General features: G+C 31.8%; 2 protein-coding genes across 2 annotated transcripts; both read right to left on the bottom strand.

Moving 5' to 3' along the window:
• Positions 1 to 1,597: 1,597 nt before the first annotated feature.
• On the bottom strand, positions 1,598 to 4,470 carry LOC145752271 (uncharacterized). The gene is made up of 2 exons (XM_082568527.1): positions 2,361 to 4,470; positions 1,598 to 2,252 (listed from the first exon to the last, which is right to left on the bottom strand). The coding sequence occupies exons 1-2, from the start codon at positions 4,436 to 4,438 to the stop codon at positions 1,598 to 1,600; spliced, it is 2,733 nt and encodes a 910-aa protein (XP_082424653.1). The 5' UTR covers positions 4,439 to 4,470.
• Positions 4,471 to 4,983: 513 nt separating this feature from the next.
• Positions 4,984 to 6,220, bottom strand: LOC145753537 (uncharacterized). The gene has a single exon (XM_082569943.1). The coding sequence runs from the start codon at positions 6,076 to 6,078 to the stop codon at positions 4,984 to 4,986; it is 1,095 nt and encodes a 364-aa protein (XP_082426069.1). The 5' UTR covers positions 6,079 to 6,220.
• Between the last annotated feature and the right edge of the window lie 3,510 nt (positions 6,221 to 9,730).

The following is a 9,730-nucleotide window of genomic DNA, read 5'->3' as shown; positions in this document are numbered from 1 at the left end:
TTCATTATTTGTTACATACAGTTTTAACATATACTTAAATTGTATTATATTAAGTTTTTTTTGTATTATATTACGTTTTATGTTATAAAAATGTATGAATTTACGCATTAAACTACCCTTTGTATTATTTGGCGGATTTACGTAACCCAAACAGCACACTATTTAACTCCCCTTTCTCAATGTGTTTCTTTATTTTCGGAAACCGGCTAGAGCTACTTTATGTTTCTTGCATTTTGCGAGCACTTTTTCAAGAGCGACCAACTTTTTAACGAAAGCCTAGCTCCGTTGAATAAGTTTTTCCTTTACTTAATTCTGCTGATGTAGCAACTGGACCACGCTTAACGTTGTTTACGAATTTAGGACAAAATTCTACGTGCTGAAAAGTAGTATCGCGCTGTAGAACATAATTTAAGCGGTGCTAGGCTATACTGAACTTTGAATCGTAAAATTTAGCCTGTACAATTAACTATATACGTAGTAGGCATACATTAATCAACGTATGGTTAAACATACCCAATATCAATCCATCAATTTATATCGCTTTCACAGTTTTTAATATTTTTTTACTTGGTTAAGTGAGTAAAAATGTGTCTACTATTTTAAAACTAACTTTTTTTTATGTCTACTTACATTAATTATTTAAATAATTTTTATAGTTTTTATTTTAAACTCTCTTAAAACCTATTTTACAGTTTTACAATAAGTTTTAGCCCTTAGTATCAGTTACCTCTATCTAAATAAAAATGCTCTAAAAATAATAAAACAATTTTTAAAACTTTTCGTTACTTAATAACTTGCCTGACTTTACTAATTTACATACCATTTTTTTAAACTAAAATAACAATAGCACAGGTATTTGATTGTCTAATCACGTGATAACTGTAATTGATATTATTGGTCAATTCAGTCTAAAATTAGAGTAGCCAGACAAAAAATTTACAATATAAGCCACTATTCAATAGTAAAAACTGGTAAACGATATCGTTTAAATTAATTTAGGTCATTTTGAATACATTTAGGTTATCTAGTAAGCTAATTGTTTAACTTGTCATACTACAAAAGCTTATACAACTTAAAAACAAACATTTAACTTATATTTACGTAGTAAAACTAACCTTAAATTCAAAACGCAGCAGTTTTAACCTAGCAAACCAAATAGTCAATAAAAGCTATACGACCTTTGTAATTTTCCAGGCCCGCCTTATACTAGAGTTTACTATTTCGTAACTACAATTTCCTACTAGTATGTTGATCTATGTTTACCTGACTTTCGTTGCCTACTCTCTGGAAAAAAGGTCACTGAGGTTATGCTTACACAAAAACAACACAATCAATTTCGTTGCTCAGTTGCGCCCACTCGCGGATGCGCACTTTTAGAAAATATGCTGATTTTGTTCATATGAAAAGCAGTTATTAATTGAATTATTTACATATTTTTACGTAGAAAGATATATTTATATAGATTTTTAACAGCTTTACTACAAAAAAGCAACATACCTTTGTTAATACTTTATTTAGGTAACAAAACTAGTAAATTGATATAAAAAAGGCGTTATAAATACACTACTAAACACTACTTCAAAAAAAAAATATCAACCTATAAAGAAATCACATTTGCCGGGGGTGACGTCATACGATCTACAATGACGTCACCATTCGCGTTTTTAACCCTTAAACGGCCGGAAGCGTATCTAGTCTCTTGTTTACCGTCGGTATAAACGGTCTTACAAGTACCGTCAGGGTATTCCCGTCTTTTATACGTGTCTGTATGCACTTCTAACTGTCCGTTTGCAAATTCGATTCTTTTTTCGCCACTCGGTTTAACAATTAGAATTGTACCGTCCAAAAATATCGTCTCTTCCGTCCCGTCCAACTTCAGCATTTTACTAGAGCCGTCGTCGAACGAAATATGCTTTGACCCGTCCGGAAAATGGCGCTCAATTTGGGAATTCGCGAATTCGATAACTTGCATCCCGTTAGTATGTGTAGTATGCTTTGTGCCTGAAGAAGTATACAAATACATCACAGTTCCGTCAGTATAAGTTGTCTTAACGTCACCATTGGCAAACTTAATTTGAACAGTACCGTCGGTTAGCACATGTTTTTGGGTCCCGTTTCTAAAAGAAATTTCTAAGCTTCCGTCGCTTAGTCTTCGCTCTACCTTTCCGTCGTCGTGTATAGTCACGTGATTATTATCAAGTGTGTTGTCGTTACGGTCTACCAAGTGCGTTTTTCTGGGGTTCAAAGCGGGTCTGGGTTGGGGTAATTTGGGTTTAGGTTGGGGGCGTACTGCAGTTCGTTTTGGGGAGGGGTTAGGCTTCGGGGCTGATAATTTGGGTTTCGATCGAGAATTTATTGACTTTTTGGGTGGAATGGAAGGAGAGTAGTTTTCAATGTCGCTGTCATTTTCCTCCAATGGAACGGAATCAACGATGTCGTTAATTGCATTCCATACTGTACTTGCTTTTCGGTTTTTCTTTGACTGTTTCTCTTTTTCAATTAAAAGGAGTTTTTCTTCAAGATTTTTGTTCTCTGTTGTTAGTTTTGCAGTTTCGTTTGTTAACACCTCGACTTGGGTTCTTAAGCGGTTGTTGGCAGCGGTTAATCTTTGCTCTTTTGATTTGTGGTCATCTTGTAGCTCTGTTATTTTCTTTTCCAACTCTTTAATTAATTCCCTGTCTTGCTTATTAGGTAGGGCTTTTCTTGCCTCGACTAAGTCTTCAAAAATTTTACGATCTTTCTTTAATTTTTTGGTCTCGGCTTTTTTAAATTCATCAAATCGTTTTATCTCCTCTTCTCTCTGCCTCTGAAACTCCTCGAACTCCTCCTTAAGGATGCGGAGCTGGTCTTCTTCCTTGTGGCGTGCAACTTCCAGCTTCGCAGACTCATCTTGAAATTTCTTGATCTCTTTTTCCATCTCTTCGAGTTTTAATTTTAAAAGCGAAGATTGGTTTGTAACTGTATTAGGTTCATCAGCTTCTATAACTGGCTCTAATGGCTTATTTTCACGAACAATTGATGGCTTTGTCTCACTAATTGCGGTTGTTTTTACCCCAGAAACAACAACTTTTGGCTTAATATTTTTTGTTTCTTTGGTACTGGCATCGGCAATATTTCTTAAACTTGGAAACAAGCTTTGCATTAGTTTGTTGGGTAAGGGTGGTGATTTATGGGTGCTATGTTCGATAGAAATGCTATCATCCAATGTAAATTTAACAGTTTTATTGCCATAATTTTCATTACAATATCTCTCAATTTGTTCAAAAGTTTCGTTTGATGTTTTTTCCATTTCGTTATCATGTGATGTTGTGTCGAGGTTAAGAAAAATTGAGTCTTCTGCATCAGACCAGATCGAATCTTGCTCGATATTTGCTGTTGGCTCCGCTTCTGAGATAGTTTCAGCTATTTTTGGTTCTGGAATGAGTTTTAGGGTAGAGGTTGGCTGCTTTCTTGTTATTCTGGCAGTTTTTCGGACACACTGCACAGGTTTTGCCACTGGTTCTTTAATTTCCTTTGTGTTGACTACTATAGGTGGTGACTTACTTCTACATTCATTTAACTCTAATTTTGGTGGCGGTTTTTTGACTTTTATTTCGACGTTGAAATCAAAATTTTCGGTTGAAGATTTTGATGTTGGTTTCTGAACCTTCTTTTTGACTTTAGGTTTCAGAGGTGGTCCTTTAAATCTAGCTATGCCCTGGCCTCTGCGTAAAAAAGTTCTTTTAGGAGTTGAAGACACTGTTTGTTGTTTTTCTTGTGGTTTAGTAGGAGGGTTAGATTTGTTTTGATCTGTTTGTAATTGCTCTTCTAATAATTGCTCAAAAGTTTTGCCGGTCTTGACCGGGACATCGTCAAAGTTAACAGTTTTTGCTGAGACCTCTTCAAAACTTTTTTCAACATTGTAGTGAAGGTCCTTAGGATCAACATCTTCTTCTTCTGAACTATTATCATCCTCCAAGGTTTGATCCTCATCATCTTCTTTATCCGACTCATCAATTTGTTCAATTTCAAACTCCGAAACATCATCTGCTATTACATCATCAATTTTAATCTCGTTTTCATCCAGAGGATGAGTTTTAATCAACTTCTCTTGCTTTTTATCTTCATCTTTGAATGACTCCATCATTGAGGACTGCTCAAGGATGGTATCAAGTCTAAGAGGAGCTAATTCTTCAATCGGAAATGCCAGCTCTTCATCTTCACTGTTATGAGCACTAAGATCTTCAATTTTATATTCACTTGATGCACTTTCTCCGTTTTCTGATGTCGTTGGTGTTAAACTTTGTGCTTTTAATAAAGCTAGTTGAGATTGTTGCTGTTTTTTTAATTCTTCCTGCTGTAAAAGTTGCCATAATCGGATTGCCTGAAGTTTTTGCAAAACTGTTTGGTTTTCTGTGTTTTGGAGCACAGAATTTATGTCTGTTGCATTTAAAGACATAGCGGTATAAGTAAAAAAATGCTATAAACAGTTTAAAATTTATTACAACTAAAATAAAAAAAAATGGAACGAATTTAAATAATTTATAATTCTTCTAACCGTATACAAAAAATGACTTCTAGTCAGCAAGAAGGTTATATCTTAAATTTATAAGTATTTTTTTAACTAACTGGTAAATTATATATTCTAAATAGTTTACAAACGTTTAAACAGTTTCTGCAAAAATCAAGTATTTAAATTTTCGTTCAAAAACAAACGATATGCGTCAAGCAATAAAAACTTTAGACTGTTAAAAATTGCGACGTTAATGTATTTGAATATATCGCAAATTTTCACGGTTTAACGCTGTGTGGTAAACTTTCGTTTGTTTTAAATTTATTTTAGTTTATCCTCAGTACAAAACTCTTTACTCTTTTTTGTCGTTTATTGTATGTTGTTATTTAATAACATTGAAATTATACCCCATAAGCTAATCACACAAAATAAAACAACTTTACTTGATTATACACACATTTTAAACTTTATTTTACAAAGTTGGTTTAAATTTAGTTTCTTTTTCGTAAATGAAAGACAGCTAAAAGTATTTTGCTGTAGCAATCCAATGAAAAAATAACGCCAAGTATGTTGATCAACAAACTAACATCATAAACAACTGACGAAACGGCTTTGGGCATTTTCATCGGTAAGAAATTCGCAAACATATAAGCTGCCAGATCGCTAGAAATGCAAAGAACAGAGCACATCACAATACGTTTAATAGCAGATAATACTCTATCACCTTTGGCCAAAGGTTTAGATCTTAATGTTTGTCCTTTTTCTGTCGGATTCCTTGCGGTTTTACGTGCTGATGCATCACAAAGGTGATTGTTTACCTTATGGGCCAATGTTGTTGAAAGAAAGGTATTGTTGGTTTGGGATGGACTTGAACAATCATCAACTCGAATATGTGAAACGCTCACCATTTTGTTTTGCACAGCTCTGTGCCTTATTAATGGGTAGATAAGTAAACCCGTGAGAACGCTTTGAGATATGAGTGAAGTTGCAACGGTTATAATGTGTGGTACTCTGTTTATAACATCTGGAACGCAGCCATTTTCGGAAGACTTGAAACCCGTCGGCAAAACAAAAAGAAATATACCTAGTAGCGCGTGCAACAACATAAAACAGCCACAACCCCAGCTCAAAACCTTAATTTTGGTCGTGTACAGCCTTCGAAGTGAGGGCTGCAAGTAAAACGTGCGTTGTCTAATCCATAGATAGAAGAAGGGGGCCAATATGGCGACGACGAAAAAAACAATCGAAAGGTCTATTGTGACCTCACAAATGGAATCATTTTCCGGGCTTGAACCATAGCCAATTAGCAGCAAAACTTGCGAAGAAACAAAACGAGGCAAAGTCAAAGGCCCGACTAAAGCTACAGTTCTCATGATTCTTCGCACTTCTTTTTTATTTGACCGCCATTTGCCAGTTTTGTAGAGATAAATTGCCACGTTTATTGAAATCCAAATGTCTGTAGTTATGCATATTGCTATAAAGATCTGGCTTAAAATCCAGCCCCGTTTATACGAGGGTACGCTCGTGATGCTAGATTCAAATTCCTCTGCTGTAGTAGTTGTAAATTCATCAACTAGCGATGCCATTCTTTAAAAATTTTAATGTTATACCAAAAAATTAATCGTTAATTTAAACTAAAAATCTATTTTTATGATTTTTTAAACTCTTTTTTTTCCGTATTTATATTCCTAGCAACATTAAATCTTTCTAATGTGTACGTAATATAAGTTGTGCTGTTATATTGTCACTCTATATTAAGACTTTCTGTATACAAATTTTTTAACTCATAAAAAAATGAATACTATAATAGGGGTGCTCAGACAACAATTGATATGCGTATCACTATAGTGAATGCAGCAAAACTTAATTTTGAACGCGTTACTCATATTCGGAAGTAGAATTTCAATTGGGCTATAGGGTATTTAATAAACACAAATAACAACAAAGGAAAAAAATGAATAAATGCTGGTAATAGCTATAAATAAATCATATTATACTATAAAAATAACATAAATCTACTGTTTGGGGCGGTTACAATGTTATTGTTTGAACATTTTTTTTCAGTTTATCCTCAAACGATTCTCTTTTCTGGTGTTTTATTATATTCAGATAATAAAATATTAATCAAATAATAAAGAAATGATCAAATATATAATTTTATTTACAATTTCGAATGGTATTTTGTGCAAAATTGGTTAAAGTTAGTCAATTTTCCAATTAAATATAGCAAAGTAACACAATTTTAAAATAAAAAAGTACCATAAAATGTAATATAATTTAAATATTATTAACTAATCAATTCGGATGCCACTAAAAAAGCTTCCTGACAGCGGTATCTTACGATCCCACTTTATCCCTAAGGGAGATATCAACAGTGGAATGAATTGTCTTTTAACGCTTTGAATTTTCAGGTCGTAAGTAGTACGTAAAGTCTCGATTGCAAATAGATCAAATAAAACAACCGACTCTATGTCTTTGTATACTAAACCAATGCATTAAATATTGGACATTTTTTTTATCAAAAATAATATTATTATTTTACGACCTGTTTTGAGGATAAAAAGTAGCATGTTTATTTGTGTAATACACTATGACATCATAGACGTAAAAGGTTATTTTGGGTCAAAAAATGGTATGTTATTTATCGCCATATTAACTGATAATTCAAATTTAAATTTCACAAGTTAAAGCAGGTTATATTGATAAAATGCGTTAAATATAGCAACAAAGAATATAATTAAGTAAGCGTTTAAGTAGAAGACCTAGCCTACTATTATGTTTATAGAATAGCATGAGCCTTATAAACTTGACCTTTCTACTGGTTTAGAAAACTTCAAAAAAGTAAATGAATTTAGAATCACACAAACTTTTAAATTTTTTGTACTAAAAATTTATTTAATTTTAATTCTTAGATAGTATTACTATTTTATATCTCCAAGGAGTAACCCGGTCAAAATTTAAATTATAACACTATAGTACATTTGTTTAAATATATTAGATAGGCGATTCAGTTCGTGTTTCGACCATTTACAGTACAATAAAAAGGAAAATAGAACAAAAAATTTTCATTTAATTAAAAAGTTTTTCTATATTTTTATATATATAGGCCAGTTTATAAGTTTTAAAACTAGTAGCAAATTTGCCTAATATTAACAGTTTAAACTTAAGGTAAACTTTACTTTGGAACTAGCACAACTTTAGGAATACTGAAAATATTTACTCATTAGTTATAAAAAAGGTATATAACTAAAAAATAAGTGAAAATACAATAACGGATTTTCAGTGAGGAGAAAATATATCGCTGGCAATCGCGATGTTTAAATAAAATAAGTGCTGCTCCCCACTGGGAAAAAAGTGATTTGTAAGTAGCCAAGAATTTATATAAAACAGCTGAAGTATGTACAGCATGTGAATTAATAACTATTTAATTGGTGTTAAAACCCAGTCAGTTCTAAAATTGTTTAAAGATTCAAGTTAGCTAAAAGAAAATACATTTAGCATATACTTCAAATTTTTTTTAAATATTTTTTTTCGTGGTTTTTAAGCCTAAAATACAATTTATTTTGGGTGGCATTTTTGGCTTTTGAAAGCAGCCTAAGTTTTGTGGTTTGCCTGTTGTTATTAAGCCGAAATATAGAAATAGAAATGTCTTCTATTTTATTTTGTTCTGTAATTTCAGTTTTACCATGACGAAAAAGTTTGAAATTTAATGACTTTTAGAGACTTTATGTCGCACGAAAATGCAGTTCAAAAATTCAGTAATTTTAGACATATAGCAAAGTATTAAAAAAAATTATTTAATAAAAAAAAAATAGTTAAGATTTGCAAATGTAGCTTTGGGGTTACAGAAATTAATTCAAATTTGGCAATAAAATTGTAAAAAAGGTGCTTAAAATAATTTTAAATATTTACTAAAATTGGCTTTAAATTGTGTGTCATGGTATAGTTTAAAACCATGTGTAAAAATGTAGTAACTATGGCATGTTAAAAACCATGTGTAAAAATGTAATAACTATGTCATGTTAAAAACCATGTGAAATAATGTAGTAACTATGGCATGTTTTTAGACATAAAAAAACTTTAAAAATGCATTTTTTTGAAAGTGTAACACTATTCAAACCTATAGTATAATTTTACTACTGAATCGCCTAACAGTCTGCCTATTTTTAAACTATGACCTCCAACTTTGCCAATTACTCAAAATTGTTTAACTTTTCAAGTTATCAAGGCCGTTAAGTTAAAGGGTGATCTTTGTCTAACTAGCACTAATCGCTAACAATTAAAAATTCCCACCGGTCAGCTATTGTGTATAACCCTTTCTCAGCGACGAAACTAAATAAACCACGTAACGAAATTAGAAGTGTGTAACATTCTAGTGTAAGGGTTGTAGGTTTACTATATTAGTTTTTGACAGCTGCGTGTTTTAAACTTTGATTTGTAAAAGCATTTTTGGAATGTAGTTTTTTATTTGATAATATACAGATGTCGGTTGGCAGCGTTGATTAGCTACTACAGAAATAAGTGTGTAAAAACTGATAACAAAAATGCCCGCTAATAGCTACGGACAATCAGTTTAGCCAATTAGAGTTAGTGACCATGTTATAATATACCAGAAAATAATAATTTAATACCTATGTTATGTTTAAATCATAAAATTGGTATTTAGAATAGATCAAAATTTAACGTACAATTTTACGCTCAAAAGGGCATTACAAATTATCGACTATATATATAGTGTTTAGAATCCAACAATTAATAACTTTTCAAAGACGTTTAAAAATCGATAAATTCTCATGTCAAGAACTACAAAGCATTTTAAAACGGATGCTTTTGTAATTATTAGGTCAGCAAAATCGTTTGTAGATATAAGAAAAAAACGAATTAAAATCTAAGCCTTTTAAAATAGCAACATAGTCTAACAGTTTATTGTACTTTAGTTGATCTATTTCGCTTGGCTATTCTTTATGGGAGTTTTGAATACGCGTTTATAAAGAGACGGGTGTTATAATACTCGCTCAAGGGTTAATAATTAAATTTCATTTTTATGCTCTGAAAAGCAACAACGTTTAAGAAAATCTAATCTAGGACTTTATTTAGTTGTGTTAAAAACCGTACGAATTTAACATTATCTAGAAAATAAAAATTACTTGTAGTTAACAGCCCTACAAAAATTTTAGACAGTTAAAGTAACGAGGTATAGGAACCGCAAAAGTAACAAGAACAATATATATTTAATAT

Source organism: Corella eumyota, chromosome 5 (assembly GCF_963082875.1).
Source record: "Corella eumyota chromosome 5, kaCorEumy4.1, whole genome shotgun sequence".
Lineage (NCBI taxonomy): Eukaryota > Metazoa > Chordata > Ascidiacea > Phlebobranchia > Corellidae > Corella > Corella eumyota.
Note: the sequence above shows the minus strand (reverse complement) of the source record. Positions and strands in the feature narration are given on the sequence as shown.

Coding starts and splice junctions, on each gene's coding strand:
- LOC145752271 (XM_082568527.1), bottom strand. CDS start 4,438: ATGTCTTTAAATGCAACAGACATAAATTCTGTGCTCCAAAACACAGAA. Junction 2,253..2,360: donor CCTTCCATTCCACCCAAAAA/GTCAATAAATTC, acceptor ACCCCAACCCAG/ACCCGCTTTGAACCCCAGAA.
- LOC145753537 (XM_082569943.1), bottom strand. CDS start 6,078: ATGGCATCGCTAGTTGATGAATTTACAACTACTACAGCAGAGGAATTT.